General features: G+C 44.6%; 1 protein-coding gene across 1 annotated transcript in view; it reads right to left on the bottom strand.

Moving 5' to 3' along the window:
- adamts7 (a disintegrin-like and metallopeptidase (reprolysin type) with thrombospondin type 1 motif, 7) overlaps positions 1-16,762 on the bottom strand; it is a 447,398-nt gene that overhangs the window by 108,405 nt on the left and 322,231 nt on the right. Inside the window, exons 16-18 of the mRNA XM_084337494.1 lie at positions 14,919-15,066; positions 3,152-3,278; positions 1,128-1,341 (exon numbers count right to left, since the gene is read on the bottom strand). Coding sequence (XP_084193620.1) covers positions 1,128-1,341; positions 3,152-3,278; positions 14,919-15,066 — 489 coding nt within the window. The remainder of the gene's footprint in view (positions 1-1,127; positions 1,342-3,151; positions 3,279-14,918; positions 15,067-16,762) is intronic.

Raw genomic sequence — 16,762 nt, 5'->3', positions numbered from 1 at the left:
AACTGAACTTCTCTTAACCCATTGAAACCGGGAAACACATGTGTATATGCAGGCTATATAATGCATTATTAGCAGGCGTTTGTATATTTTCAAGATAACATTCTACACTACCTTAGCCTGCATGTTTGAGACATGTATTAAGTAAACTGGCAAGATTAGATTTGTCTTGACTTACTACTGAGATGCAGAACAATCAGGAGTTTCCAGTGCCCTTCACACATTATTTCTCATTACATACTAAACTACAATAGTACAACAGTAGCAGAGAGCTGTTTCCTGAGACCAGACCTCTCTTGGCTCTCTGTGTGTAGCTGCGGTTACATGGACAATATTTCCTCAACCCGATTGAAATCATTCAGATTGGACATTTCAAATCGAACATTTACATGGAAGTTAGTGTGTCTAAATGGTCCAAAGCATTTAATCAGATTATTTCACCACCTACAGTATATTCTGCTACAACAGAAACTCAAATATTGTGCCCAGGAGCACACGTGGGTTAATTTTGATAGTTATCGTTGTCTCAAGCCTTTCAACCTTGCTCATCCCTGGATGTAATGTAAAGCCACACTAGCCAAGGACCAGCTACTTTCAACCATGGTCCGTGTACTAATGGCCAAATCAGAGAGAAAACGCTAAATAGTAAAAACTGACTATTTTTACATCTTCATTTGGATAACGTGATAGAAGAACAAGTTGGTCATTCACTACATGCATTGACCATTGAGGCATTCAACGATCCTTTTAGCTAACTAAATGTTTTGTTTTGGAATTTGCCCGGGACCTCCTTCACATCACATAACAATGTCAAAAAGCTTAGATGTTACCCCAACGTGGGCAAACATGTGCAGAAACAATATATTTATTCCAACCAGAGAGAAACCGTGTTTGCATGGCTATTAGCTAATATCTTCCTATTGCAGATTAACAGAGGTTTACACAACCTCTCTCAACCCAATTGAAATGTCCTTCTGATCGGGCCAGTCTCTTCCGATTGAGGCATCAGGCTATTATTCTATTCATAATTTATTAGTGGAATGTTAGGGTCCATGTAAACGCAGCTTGTGGGACTCATGCCTGGGAGCTACAGTTATGAACCAGACCCACATTCCCCAGCATGTCCTCACCTCCGACCAGTTGCCCATAGTCCAGTCTGCTGGGCAGGGCAGGTGTGTGTTGCATGAGGATACAGACGCAGGTTTGGGCATGTGTTTGCATTCGGTTGGCTGCAGGGCTCTCTGCTCCTCCAGACTGACTGCTTGGATACAGAGCACGGTCCTCTTTGCCCGGCCTGAGCTTCCACAACTGGATGAGCACTTCTGCCACTCACCCACCCACCATCTGCACAAGACATCACAGGCAGTTGACATTCCTAGTAAGCAAGTGGTGCAACTGATGATGAAAACTCATTGTTGCTTCAAAGTAGACCTAGGAACCACTCAAAGAGCACCGCTTCAGCTGGTTAGGGCTAACGGAACGTAGACCAATCGCAGTCACTCTTATTGTCTGGGACCAAATACGGCCACGCCCCATTCCCAGTAAAAAGTGGGAATCTCTAGACTGTGTTTTGGGCGACAGTGTTTACGGAAGTGCGAGGGTAGCCTCTCAAGGTGACGATACACAACACTTTCTGTTGTCAGTAGATGGCAGCATTGGTTTAAAATTTAAGAGTGAAAATGTTGAAAACTACAACAATACATTTCCCAAGACCTTTAGCACAGGTCACAGGTCACTGGGACGCGTCTATTCTTTGACGCGATCTGAACAGCGGTAAACTATTAATGCGACCTCAGTACAGTGACCGCGAATGGTAAACTAATTATCTTAACAAAAGTACATCATTAGCATAATGTTTGTTGTCTAAAGGGAAACAAAATGGTACAATTTAAGATTTTAAATGTTATCCGCATATATAGGACAAATAAAACATAGTTAATTTGTAAGAAACCTCAATGAAAATGGCGCAGGGTAAGTAATATTCGCTATTGTTATGAAAATGTGATAGAATCCTATAAAAATGTGGACGCATTTGGTCACCGTGACGAAGTTAGGGCCTGGTTGTGCATGTAAATTCATGTGTGCAAATAATAAAGTATGAAATAATGAGCCATTTGGTGCACTACCGAATGGCACTTTGTCAAACCCTTTCACTACCACACTACAGAAGGTTAACCCTTTCACTATCACACTACATAAGGTTAACCCTTTCACTACCACACTACAAAAGGTTAATCATGAAAAGTTATTTGTAAACCTACAATAGCTAAACCATGTCTTGGTTCGTGTGCTGTTATTTTCGTATTTAGTAAAACTGTTCCACACAGTTACAGGTGTCATCAAGGGGAGCTTAACTGGTGAAATCAGTGGATTTAGAGAGCACGCAGCAAAAGCAGCGGGCTTTGGTTGCCAGTCAGCTACCGGTATCAATTAGACGCTTTCATTATAGCTTGGCAAGGCTGACATGACTTCTCATTTTGGCTCAAGTATACAAATAAATACTTGAGCAATTTATTATGTTTATTTGTACTGCCTGTAGGCCTGCTTTGGGCATAGGCTGCCTAAAAAGACTCCAGACATCGTGGGGTAATATTTGTGACCGAAGATTCCATTTTGGAAATGTGCATCCTGTGCATCTTTGGAGTAGTAACTAAACAATTTCTCGCTGGAATAGATGCAGATCACCTGTAACGTCTGATTTCAGCTGGTTTCATGTGATAGAATTTTCAACACAAGCTTTCCTAAAAATCTTACAGGTAGACCTATATTCTTGTTTTCTTTTGTTTTTAACAAAAATGTCAAATGTAGATTTGGCAATGACATTTGCCATAACATAGTACCAAACAATGCGTTTAGTCATCCATTCTATCATAACATGCATGTGAGAAAAATGTATGTTTGTGCATCTTACTATGTATTACTTACTATTTAGTACAGGGTGTGAATAATTGTGTGTGTGTGTGTGTGTGTGTGTGTGTGTGTGTGTGTGTGTGTGTGTGTGTGTGTGTGTGTGTGTGTGTGTGTGTGTGTGTGTGTGTGTGTGTGTGTGTGTGTGTGTGTGTGTGTGTGTGTGTGTGTGTGTGTGTGTGTGTGTGTATTATGTCTAAGACCCATAGAGTGTCTGTCTCTAAATGAGACCTGGGGTTGAACTCACATGGCTGGACACAGCTCCTCGTTGCAGCTAGCCCGTTGATCATCAGGTCGGGTCGAGGGGTCACAGTAGCGCTCCTCCACTATCCCAGAAGTTCTCTCAACGCAGTGAACAGTCTGCCGCTGGACACCTGTATCGCCAGAGGGACAGAACAACAGCTGTTTGAGAGATCACACTGTCACACCCCACCCACACACAGGGAAAGAACACCTGTTTGAGAGATCACACTGTAACCCCCCGCCCCCATACTCCTACATAGAGAGTTGAACGGCGTTCCACTGTCAAACATCTCTGTCCAAAGAGGAAGTAAACTAACCGGTGCTACCTATACTCAAATGATTTCCCCTTAACATATGGAGACTATTGAAAAGAAAAGCTAGAAGTCAGTTCATGTCTGCCCCTTTTTTTCTTGTTATTTTCTTTCTTTCTTTCGTATTGTCCTCATTATGAAAACATTTGTTGAAAGAAGTTATATTATTTCACTTCACGGCATTTATGCAGCCACTAGTCGTGGCTACTGCGTGCATAACAGTAGCCTACATAAAAATAAAAGTAGGCTACATAACAACTAATAAAAATAAGAAAACTAGTACCAGTCATCACCAGGGAAATTAGGTATATTCAGCAGGTATTACAGTCCTGTGTCATACCGTAGGCTACATTTTTATTGTTTGTACATGTTTACCCTGTAATACAAAAAAATGCTATTCCTTTTCATCTACTTTATAATTAATTGTTGTAGTAAGCCTTTGGTTTGTTGTGTTACCGTTTGTAACTGAGGGGTACAATTCCCTGACTGTATTGTTAGATATGATACTTACTACCACTACCTCTTGTACTTTAGACTCTGGCCACCCAGTACTAGGTATAAATAATTATGATAAACACTCCCACCTGATGAAACGGATCCAACACAAATGTACCAAGTCGAAAGTCTGCGTTTAATAATAATACATAGCAAAAGGTATGTACAACGATCACTTAATTACATTTATGATTTGAAATAGTATGCACTTTTATGGCAAATGAGTATTCGTAGGTAGATCAATATCGAATGTCCAATCTCTGATTGCGCAGGAAGCAAATATACAACCTGGAATATTTAGGGAACAATAGCAATGATACTTGAATGATTATATAGCTGGATACACTAGGGGAAGGTTCCGACTGCTTGTAGGACAGCTGGAGGGGGGGGGTAGAGTCTGGCTGTATCCCGTCTGGCCGAGGGTATCCTGGGAGAGCCCACAGTCGTGCGACCCGGTGCCCAGCGATCCTCGATCCACAGATGAAAGCAGTTGGACTCTCTGTGGCCGGCGTCCTCCAGTCCACGATGGAGAGACGTGAGGCGACCTCGTCGTGTAGAGCGTCTTCTCACCTGTCGTCCTCTCCGGGGGGGGTATTTCCAACACACCGCAGTGTTGGCCTTTATCCATAGAATAATCAAAGTACTCAAAGCATAATCCAAGCCGGGGAAGGCTAGCCGTCGTCGGTAGAATAATCCAATATACAGGTCCACTCGCTCTTTGGCCTGGAGCTCCTCGGGTGCAGCTTCACGTGGGGTCAACCACCCTGGATAAGCGTCCAGCTGATGCCCGAAACGATGGGGGTGCTGATTACTATAGAACTCTTACCGCACGAGGCACTACATATGAATAGACTATTATTAGCTTAATAGAATACGTCCAACTCGACGATATAGTGCCAAATATGACTATTCAAATATTAATATACACGATGTCTCAATGCCGATACTGGGCCGAATTGGCCTTACTGCCCACACGTGGTTCGCGGGGAGGCTTTTGCGTCTGTCACTCTGTTGGAGGGTAAGGAACTGGACTAAAAGAAAGCTCTACTTTAATAGCGCAGTATATATACGCACTATGAACAAATAGTACCATTAGTGGTGCGGTAGACATATTCCTACGCGGAACTAGGACTTGTCCATACATGTTGAGCGGTACGATTGAACCTGGTCTGAGGGGTATGGCGACCTGGCACCAAGGTCTCGTCCAATGGTAGAATGGAGACTATTATGGGATGTTCAGTAGACTAGAAGGGATATTCAATGCATATTGTACAAGGAATATACAAGGGATATCAGGGGATATACAAATACAATTAAATATATATATATAAATAAATATATATATTCGGTTTAATCTGATCCTTCAGAACAGCCGCCCCCTAATTGGTCCCAACCCAATTAGTTAAGCAGAGACAGATTAACCGCACTGTCTACCACTCAAGGGTTCGCTGTAAGGGTCAGTCAACTCACAAAGTCATAGGGTCATGGTCATCATCGATTGTGTCTGGGAGTCGGGGCAGTTCTATGAGCCTCGCCACAGGACGGGTGTAAATGCGCCCCTGGACGAGTACTTCAGCTGCTCGGACCTTGCCATCGGCACCGGTGATCACTTTGCTTACGCGGCCAGCCGGCCACATAGCTCTGGGTAGTGACTGGTCAATAATCATGACGACTGTTCCTTCCGTCAAATTGTCTCTCTCTTTTACCCACTTCTGGCGGGTCTGTAGAGACGGTAGGTAGTGCAGTAGGAAACTGCTCCAAAACTTGTCGGCTAATACTTGGCTGTACCTCCACATTCGTCGGCCGTTCGCTTCTTCAGGCCGGTACATTGTCTGGGGTAACGCGGGATCTAGCCGCCCCATCAGGAGGGTGTTGGGGGTGACTGGGTCGACATCTGCTACATCACTGGAGACGTAACCGAGGGGCTTTGAGTTCAATACTCCCTGCTGCAGGACAGCCTCGGGGTCCGGTATGAACCCGGTCTATCAGGACAATGAGGTCTGCATGGTCGGAGCCTATCAACAGTGTCGGGGTAGCACCGTCTATGAGTGGGATCGGTAGCTTGCGTAGATGTACATATTTCTCCATCAGCTTGGCTACGGGGTATGTGTACCGCGAGAGTCCTATTTCTTGGCTGGTGAAAGCGTCTGTAATCCTGTACCGTCGCTCGGGCTGGCCGCTTGCTGCGATAGAGAATGAGACATTCTCGCCCTTTATCGTTTTCAAATCTCTTCTTATTGTCCGAATTGTCATTTGGTTTTCGCTCCCCCGCAGCCCTAGCTGGGCCGCAGCGGACGCGAGCAGAAGGGTCTTCTCTGACCCGTCATCAAGGACGGCGTAAGTGTCCATGACTTTATTCTGGTAGCTCAATGTCACACGGACTACCTTTAAGAGCACTCTGGCTCCGCTGCTGCTGGCGGGGTCGATGTACATGACGCTTGCTTTGCTGCTGGATGGTGCGGGTGGAGGCCGCCGTCTGTTACTGTCGTGGAGTATGTCCAGATGGGCTCCATCGCACCGACTGCACCTTTTCTTTAAGCGGCATTCGGCTGCCATGTGTGATCGCGCACAGCGAAAACAGCGTCTGTTGGACTTTATCCATTGACTCGCTTCCTCCGCATTCATCTTGGGGAATGAGTCACATTGTGACAGCCAGTGTTCTTTCTCACAGTAGGGGCACACTATCTTCCACTTCTCCTTTCTTGAGGGGGTACTGTGGCTCCTACTGCTTGGCACTGACTCCGATTGGTGCATGACAGTCACCGATCTTCTTCCATCATTTAGTCTCCTGGTTCCTTCTCTGGAGCCAGGGGTGCTCCGTCCGAATGTATCTAGCCGTAAGCTGCTGACTTCTCTCGCCAGGAAGTCGGCTAGATCGAGGAGGTTCGGTTCGGGGCCATTAGGGTCTCGGTGGTCTCTCTGCCGCCTAAAGCGCTCCTGTCGGGCGGGCGGTAGCTTCTCCAAGATCCTCTCTACGTTTGAGTTGGCGTATAGTTCATGCCTACCCTTTTCCCTCTGCGCTCCCAGCATCCCTACCAGGGACTGCACTCTGATGGACAGGTCGTCCAGTGCTCGATTGTCTATTGCTGGGGGTAGGCGGTCGATGTGCCTGATCTCCTGGATCACGTAATCCCATATACGTCCATATCTCTGGTCCAACGCTACCAGCGCTGCGGTGTATGGGGTCGTGGAAGTGGCGTAGGCGAGCGCTATGTTGTGCGCGCGGGGTACCTTTAAATGCTTCAGTAGTATCGCGTATTTATGGCGTTCATCAATGACATCCACCAACATTGTCTCCAGACACATGCGGAGCTCCGTATACTGGGCCCGGTTCTCCTGGGTGAAGTCTGGTACCATAGGTGTGCCAATGTATGACGCGGATTGTGGATACATCGGCGAGCGTTGGGGGAGAGGCCTCCTAGGCGAGTCTCCTCCTGCTCCTTGGCGTGGGCTGGTACCGGCTGTGTACCATGGCCCGCTGGTCCAGGTGCTGTTCCTCGGTGCGGGTCGTGCGTCGTGCTCACCCGTGAATAGCGTCGGGGGTCTGTAGCGCAGCTCCGCGGGGGTATAGCCTGGGCTGTACTGGACCTCCTGGTCCGGTAGAGTACTGTGCTGTCGTCGGGCGTGGTTCTCCTCCTCTTCCTCTTCGTCTTCCGTTAGGTCATCCAGGGCTTGTAGTCTCTGATTTAGCCTCTCCGCAGTGTATGCTGCTCCTTCCCGGTGGCTGGGTCTCGCTTGGACCGGTTGGGGAAGGGGGTCTGCGGGGGGTATAAACCTCGTCTGTTGGTCAAGTTCAGGGTCGCTTACTCGGCTAGGGGATGCCGCCCTGGAGTGATGTCTAGACGAGTTCCTGGAGCCTCTGGTGGAGGGAGGGGGTGTTGTCCTTCTGATCAGCTGTTCTATTAGTTGCGCTTGTGCTCTGTCGCGCTCGGCTTCGCGCTTGGTGAGATCCGATTCTCTCTGGGCACCGGTGGCGGCGCGCTGGGCGTCGGCCCGGTCTCTTGCCATATTCTCTTCCATCTGAATGCGTCTTATTTCCAGGCGTATGTGCTCTTCTTCGCTCCGTTGCTGTATCTGCAATCGATCGCGTTCACCCTGGAGTCTATCGCGTTCAGTAGAGGCTTTCAGGCTGACGAGGAATGCCTGCTGTAGTGTCCTCTCTGCCTCGCTGGGAGAAGACGGTTGTATAGGGGAGCCGTCCCTTGGGGTACTCCGTGCGGAGTCTTGGAGCTCTATCTCCACGGTGCTCTCCTCATCTTCTTCCGTGCCGAGTTCTCTCTCGGTAGTGTTGTCTTCCTCCCGGGACTCGTCGGGGACTACTTCTTCGGTATTGGCGGGGTGTAAAGTCATGTCTGGTTCCCCCTGGTCCCCACCGTGAGCTGGGTCAGTTACGTTAGAACCCATAGGGGCCTCTATGGTCGGGGTAGCCTGGTCGTTAGGGTTAGACATAATTTTACTTTCTAGTTTTACCGCGTTTACTGTTGGTAGAAGACTAGGTTGTTGACTGACAGCGTAAGCCTCTAGGTACTGAGGGAGCAGTCGTTTTTGCGCCGCGGGCGTTGTTGGTTAGGAGGATCGTTTCGTGGAGTGTTCATCATAGGCCATTTTAATATTAATAACACTATATTAATATTACACTGATTACCCTCCGGTTCGAAGGACCAATTGTAACTGAGGGGTACAATTCCCTGACTGTATTGTTAGATATGATACTTACTACCACTACCTCTTGTACTTTAGACTCTGGCCACCCAGTACTAGGTATAAATAATTATGATAAACACTCCCACCTGATGAAACGGATCCAACACAAATGTACCAAGTCGAAAGTCTGCGTTTAATAATAATACATAGCAAAAGGTATGTACAACGATCACTTAATTACATTTATGATTTGAAATAGTATGCACTTTTATGGCAAATGAGTATTCGTAGGTAGATCAATATCGAATGTCCAATCTCTGATTGCGCAGGAAGCAAATATACAACCTGGAATATTTAGGGAACAATAGCAATGATACTTGAATGATTATATAGCTGGATACACTAGGGGAAGGTTCCGACTGCTTGTAGGACAGCTGGAGGGGGGGGGGGTAGAGTCTGGCTGTATCCCGTCTGGCCGAGGGTATCCTGGGAGAGCCCACAGTCGTGCGACCCGGTGCCCAGCGATCCTCGATCCACAGATGAAAGCAGTTGGACTCTCTGTGGCCGGCGTCCTCCGGTCCACGATGGAGAGACGTGAGGCGACCTCGTCGTGTAGAGCGTCTTCTCATCTGTCGTCCTCTCCGGGGGGGGTATTTCCAACACACCGCAGTGTTGGCCTTTATCCATAGAATAATCAAAGTACTCAAAGCATAATCCAAGCCGGGGAAGGCTAGCCGTCGTCGGTAGAATAATCCAATATACAGGTCCACTCGCTCTTTGGCCTGGAGCTCCTCGGGTGCAGCTTCACGTGGGGTCAACCACCCTGGATAAGCGTCCAGCTGATGCCCGAAACGATGGGGGTGCTGATTACTATAGAACTCTTACCGCACGAGGCACTACATATGAATAGACTATTATTAGCTTAATAGAATACGTCCAACTCGACGATATAGTGCCAAATATGACTATTCAAATATTAATATACACGATGTCTCAATGCCGATACTGGGCCGAATTGGCCTTACTGCCCACACGTGGTTCGCGGGGAGGCTTTTGCGTCTGTCACTCTGTTGGAGGGTAAGGAACTGGACTAAAAGAAAGCTCTACTTTAATAGCGCAGTATATATACGCACTATGAACAAATAGTACCATTAGTGGTGCGGTAGACATATTCCTACGCGGAACTAGGACTTGTCCATACATGTTGAGCGGTACGATTGAACCTGGTCTGAGGGGTATGGCGACCTGGCACCAAGGTCTCGTCCAATGGTAGAATGGAGACTATTATGGGATGTTCAGTAGACTAGAAGGGATATTCAATGCATATTGTACAAGGAATATACAAGGGATATCAGGGGATATACAAATACAATTAAATATATATATATAAATAAATATATATATTCGGTTTAATCTGATCCTTCAGAACACCGTTCATAGTCTCTAAAGTTAATTTATATAGTTAGTTACATCAGTCTTTTAAAGTGCATATCATTAATGTGAATGCCAAATAAATGTCCCATTATGCTATATTAGTATTGCACTGCAGTTTACTGCTTTATTGGACTCTGTAAATGTAAATCTACATTTCATTGTAATGACAATGTTTAATAAAATTTCCATTAATGGAACTCTTGACCTTTCTACATGAGAAGAAGCTGACAGAAATTTACCCCAACATGTGGGTTGCTCTGAGAATCTCTGTGGCTCTTCCTGTTACATTGGCTGCTGCTGAAAGAAGCTTCTCTAAGCTCAAGCTCACCAAAACTTACCTGAGATCTACTAAATCATGTGGTCTCAAAACAGTTGTCTTATGATGACGTCATAGATGACTTTGCTGCAAGAAAGGTTAGGAAAGTAAGACTGTAAAGTGAGATTGATGAGGGGGCTTCTAAGTATGTTACAAGTCGAAGCCTTGTTCTTGTGTGCCTTTTATGTTTGTGTGCAGTACTTGTGTGCAATTATTTATTTATTTATTTTACTTTATTTAAGTTCATTGTAATTATATTTGACCTTCTTTATTTATGGCAGTAGGCTACTGGTTAATATTAAGATAATATATTGTACATATTTATTATAATAATGTCACTTCACTGTTTTGATGTTAACTGTATGACTGTGTATGAACGAATAATGGACTCTGTGAAGCGCTCTGGGTCAGTGAAGAGCGCTATATAAATCCAAGTCATTATTATTATTATTATTATTATTATTATTATTATTATTATTATTATTATTATTATTATTATTATTATTATTATTATTATTATTATTAACTGTTTGATTTTGTGGGTTATTTTCAATAAAAGAAAAATGTGAAAACTAAAGTGTGAGTGCATATACTAGTAGTGAATAAACTGTGATGCAAGGGGGCGCCAGATAAAATCCTGCCTAGGGCAGCCAATTGGTCAGAGCCGGCCCTGAGCAGGGACATTCTGTACTGAGAGAAAGTGAATTTCCTGAGAGCAGTTGCACAATTTCACCAGACAGCAGATTTGCTCATAAAAAAGGAAATCACAGTAGAGCACAGCCCTCACAACCTTTCTGACTGTAATATATTTGAATATGTAATTATACTTGAATAAAAGTCTTGATGAGCAGATGCTTTGGAAAGAAACCGAAGAGATAAGATTCCACACATTGTCCTAAGCTTGCAAGCATAACTTTTAATTTATTTATTAAAAGACAATGTTTCAATCCCAAATGATCTTCTTCTAATGAGGATCTAAGGATTAAAACATATTTCAATAAACAAGCATACACCCTGTACAGGCCCAGGTACCTGTGTTCCAATTCCAGTGATTGCAATTCACTACAATTTTAACAATCAATGTTTTGGCCAGTTAACATTAGCTAACGATGTGCTAGCTTTAGCTAACATTAGCTAGCGATCCAAACAGCCAAATTAATAAAAACAAATCTGATAACACGATGCTTAATTAGCGTGACATGGACGCGGTTATCGATTTAATGACCTAATTCAACTGACGTTACTTAAATGCCACAAGGTAATAATGTTACCTATACTGTACCATTAAAGTTTGTTCGGCAGCCTTTGTTTGGAAGAGAATGGGACTGGAGTCAGAGTGGCATTTAGCCAGTTAGGCTAGAAGCCATCTTGCAGCCAAAGTTCCGCTTAGAGGCAATCTCATGACATCTTGATGACCAGCTCCGTGGGAAAATAAGTTCTAGTTGCAAGCTTAAGACAGTGTGTAGGATCTTTTCTAACAATAATAAACTTTATATTTTCTGCAATCTATTCTCTTTTCTCCTATGTTCAATGACCATAATGGAAATATATTTCATATTGTATTAATTAGTACTTCTCTCAGAGGTGACCTTTACCATGTTTCATCTATTGCAATTGAAATGGTTCCAAACCCCATGGGGCCAATTTAAGATTATCTATTTCCCCACACCTTGCATTCCCTGTTGTGTACTTCTAACAATTGGCTATTGCCTTCTTTTGTATCCATGAGCATTAGTGACATTGTATATTCAAGGAAAGGGGGGGGGGGGGGCTGCATGCATTCAACAAAAGCCATTTCTAATTATGAAATGTTAATGTGGATAGATCGAATAGGTTTCAGGAGGTTCAGGAAAATTAACACCATAATGGTGCCAGATAAAGTCACCTTTATCTTTCATTTACTGTGAAAACACGCCATGTAAGCCAGTGTCCCGTTATTCAGGATGGCTCAGCACCACAAGGGCTTAATTGTTTATGCTTTATGCCGTTTATGCTTTATGTATCGATAGAAAAATAGCAAAAAAAATTATATTATTGTCTAAGATTCTTAGCTGTTGTTTCACATCAATGGATAGCATGCTGTTGTTTCAGAACCATAGACAGCGCTGTTTGTTGTCTGTAGGCCTGGGTCTCGTCTTTTATTAACACTTTGGCGACCACAGTCTTGCGCCGATTTATAGGCCAGAGGACAGAGGTTTGTTAACCGATGTACTTTCTAAGAGCTATATATATAATTTATAGTATTGCTATCTGTCCATTCTCATTGTCACTTGAGTGCATAAATCGTGCCTTCATAATGGCTTAAAGAAAATAAAAATCCATCGGTTGGTTGTCATTTTATAGCGTCGTGAATATAAGGTTCATCGCACTTTTCGTCTCGTCTTTTTTCCGGGGAGCTAGATAATAGGCTAAACGTTGGCGCCGTTATATCAAACGCCATTTCTGCTGTATATATACGAATGAAATAAAACAAACTGCGTAGCATCCGGACTATTACAGAGCATCTATGGATGAAATGGGGGCGGCGGGGAACGCCGATTAGTATTATTGATTAGCAATACAGTGTGCGTTCAGGTAGCCAATGTCAGTGATCGATCACGTTAGGTTTTAAAACAATGTCCAATCCAGCTGTAATTTGGGGGAATAGTATCCTACCGTCAGGCCATGTGATCGCCGGCAGCATTTTGTCATTAGTCATCGGAATCTGGTAGATCGATATGTCCATTGGCTAATCATAAATCCCATTATTCCAGGCTTAAATATGCGATCGGTAACGTGATCAAAGATGGAGGGTGTTCGTTTGGAACCGAGGCTCATATGAAATGCCCACATACAGTGAAAATAATTTTTTTTTCAAATGCCCTCAATGATACTGCAGTGGAGCGATGGCGCCCCTAAGTGGATCTGGCCGGTATTGCATGTTTCGAAAATCAAATATGTGGGTAGGTCATGCATGTCGATCGCGGACGTTAATAGCGTTATAAATATGGAATAAAACAATAACAACTCGCCACGAGGCTCTGGTCCTCAACGGGTGGAATCGAATCACGAGTTAACTCGTGGACGGTCCACAATGAAATGACAGCTTGTACCCCATCTTCAAGAATGGGGACACACTCATAGCTCTCATTAATTTTGCTGGCATGGGAATATCCAAATTTCAAGGTGGATATACACAAAACGTTTTTGTGACAAACCTCTGACTTTACCTTGCGAGCCAGCTGGATTTGAGAGATCACGCAGTAATCCATCTTGTCAGGCTTCAAGTTATGTGCTTGTGACCGAACCACAGTGGTTTGGACCAATCAGCGTCCTTTGAGGAGCTACTGGCAGCTTTGTTGAGAATAGAAACTATTATTTTGTTATCGATTAATGTGTTGATTATTTTATCGATTAGTCAATTAATTAATCGATTAATTTATCTGGAAGAGATAAAGGTTCTAGCGGGATGGTGTCAAGAGAACAGTCTCTCCCTGAACGTCAGCAAAACAACGGAGATGATTGTGGACTTTAGGAGGTCGGGGTCAGGGACTACAGCCCCCTCAGCATCGACGGGGCACCGGTTGAGAGAGTGAACAGTTTTAAGTACCTCAGAGTCCACATATCCGAGGACTTGACATGGACCACACACATTGACAGTGTTATCAAGAAGGCACGACAACGCCTCTACTTCCTTAGGCGCCTAAGGAAGTTCAAAGTGAGTCAGAAGATCCTCAAGAACTTCTACTCATGCACAATAGAGAGCATCCTGACTGGCAATATCACCTCCTGGTTTGGGAATAGCACTGCACAAGACCGTAGCAGACTACAGAGAGTGGCCCGTTCAGCCGAACGCACAATTGGAGGAGCGCTTCCCACTCTCCAAGACATTTACAACAAGCGCTGCATGGGTAAGGCTAAGAGAATAATCAAAGACCCCAGCCACCCAAACAATTGCGTCTTTGAACTGCTGCGGTCAGGCAATCGATACCGGAGTCTTATGGCAAGCACAGAGAGACTCAGAAGGAACTTCTATCCCCAGGCCATCAGGATGCTCAATGAACAATGAACAATAACAGACCATCAAATACACCCACAACACACACATCCACACGCACACACTCACTTTAAATAAACAACACACTGTAGCACCAACTTTACCCACTTTAGACACTAACACACTTTATATTTATTGGCATCAATCTCATGCACCTCATTGCACCTCACCACCACAAGGTGGCACCACAAGCTAAGCTATACCTCACCATTTCTACACTGTACTGTATCTGCATTGTATAGACTGTACATATACTGTATATATGTATATTGAACATTTTTGTTTTGTTTACACTTGTTTACGTACTTGACTTTCAATTTTATACTTATATTATACTATTTTATCTAGCACACTCTCAGGAGCAAAACAGAAAGAAGCATTTCATGCAAAAGTATTCTGTATTTCTGTATGACAACTAATAAAGAAACTTGAACTTGAACTTGAACACCACATCACTAGCATATCAACTTTTAGGATGCTCTGAAAGGCTGTCCAAATAAACAATTAGACTAAAAAGAAAAGTTTCTCATCTTACCTGTTCCACAGGTGGCACTGCATTCAGTCCATGAGCCGTACTTCCAGAAGAAATCCGGGATGGGAATGTCATTCTCTGTGTTCTCCGAAGCCTCTCTACTAATTGTGTACTCGTAACGCACACCTGGGTTGGTCTCCTGGAAGAGAAGCTGCAACACAGAGAAGGATGTTTGATCCATGAAAACAGCTGTTCCAGTCCTAGAGAAAGTTGCTCAGTTTCTCAAGGGCGGGTGGTGAACACCATATATTTAATACAGTACCAGCCACCTGTCTCACAACCGTAATACACTGAAACTGTTACGGTTTGTATGCAACCCCAATAGCACAACACAAGACCGGTATGAGAGTTAGCCAAAACAAGGGCATAATTTATTTACAAACAAAAAGCGGCACTGTCCCTTTAAGGGAGAACAAAAATACACAGGTGAATATTCTAGAGTCCAACAAAAAAATACACATGAATCTTCTGGAGTCCATGAATGAAATGAAGGTTCTGAGTCTGGTCCTGCTTAGACTCACCAGAACACTTGCCGCATCACAGCAAACAGGGGTCCATGAAAACAGGAGTGAGAACATTCAACATAGGCATCCTCCCGTGGAAGCATAGAGAGCGATGACGATGCCTCACACCACAGAACACTGCCGACGGACAACTCAGCAAACAGGACCCACGAAAAAGGAGTGAGAACATAGGAATCCTCCCATGGAAGAATAGAGAGCGGTGATGATGTCTCACACCAGGAATGAGGCCCACAGAGAGAGAGCGTAGGGCAGTGGATGGCACGACGTCTCACCCCAGAGACGCGGCGGTAGATGGTAGCAACGGAACGACCTGGCCATGAGTGGAAGGCGGTCGGCAGTATTTGTAGTCTCCCGACGAGCTGAATGCCAACCACTCTCAGGTGCGTGAGCTGAATGTTCGGCACGCCCCCTCGTTGGGAAGCATGCAGTTTCCTACCCAGCCCTCACAGTACCCCCCCCCCCCCTCCCCCCCTCCACGGGAGCCACCTGGCGACCAGCCAGGCCCGTAGGGGTGGGAACGCAGAAAGAAAGAAAAATTCAGAGAGCGGGGCAGGGGGCATGACGGAGCAACACACAAAATGGAGGCCATGCTAGCTGGGAAAGCTACACGTAAAGTGGGGCTAGCAGAGGGACAGGGTAGCTGCCTGGGCATTGCTAGCTACAGGGCCTATGCTAGCTGTAAGGCTACATTAGCACAGAAGCTGTGCTAGCTTCTGGAGCTAAGCTAGCAGACAGGGCTGGACTAGCAGGGGCTCTCTCATACACTGTCTGTGCCGGCTGGGGTCGTCGACTTGGCCAGGTCGTACTGTTACGGTTTGTATGCTACCCCAATAGCACAACACAAGACAGGTATGAGAGTTAGCCAAAACATTTTAAAGTTAAATGCATCAATCTGATGCACTTTGAGAGCAAAATAAAGAGGCTAGATCTATGATGAACTTTGTGCTCAAAACACAAAATCGACTAGACTAGTGCTTCCCAATCCTTTCCTCGAAGCACCCCAGCCGTTCAATGTATTTGTTAAATTCCACCACCAGCACACCTGATTCAACTTAACTAGCCCTTTATTAGTTGAATCAAGGTGTGCTGGTGGTGGAATTTAACAAATACATGGAACGGCTGGGGTGTCTCGAGGAGAGGTTTGGGAACCACTGGACTAGAGCATACATTTGAGACATCAAAGAAATGAAGCAAAAGTGGTTACCTGTGTTGAACTGGTTTATTTTTTAGAAAATTAAAAAATATAGTGGATTACTATTACGACTACTACCACTGCCAATACTACTGATACATCCCTATTGGCAAAATTTATATTTAAATTTT

This window comes from Notolepis coatsorum (assembly GCF_963971535.1).
Source record: "Notolepis coatsorum genome assembly, chromosome: 20".
Taxonomy (NCBI): domain Eukaryota; kingdom Metazoa; phylum Chordata; class Actinopteri; order Aulopiformes; family Paralepididae; genus Notolepis; species Notolepis coatsorum.
Note: the sequence above shows the minus strand (reverse complement) of the source record. Positions and strands in the feature narration are given on the sequence as shown.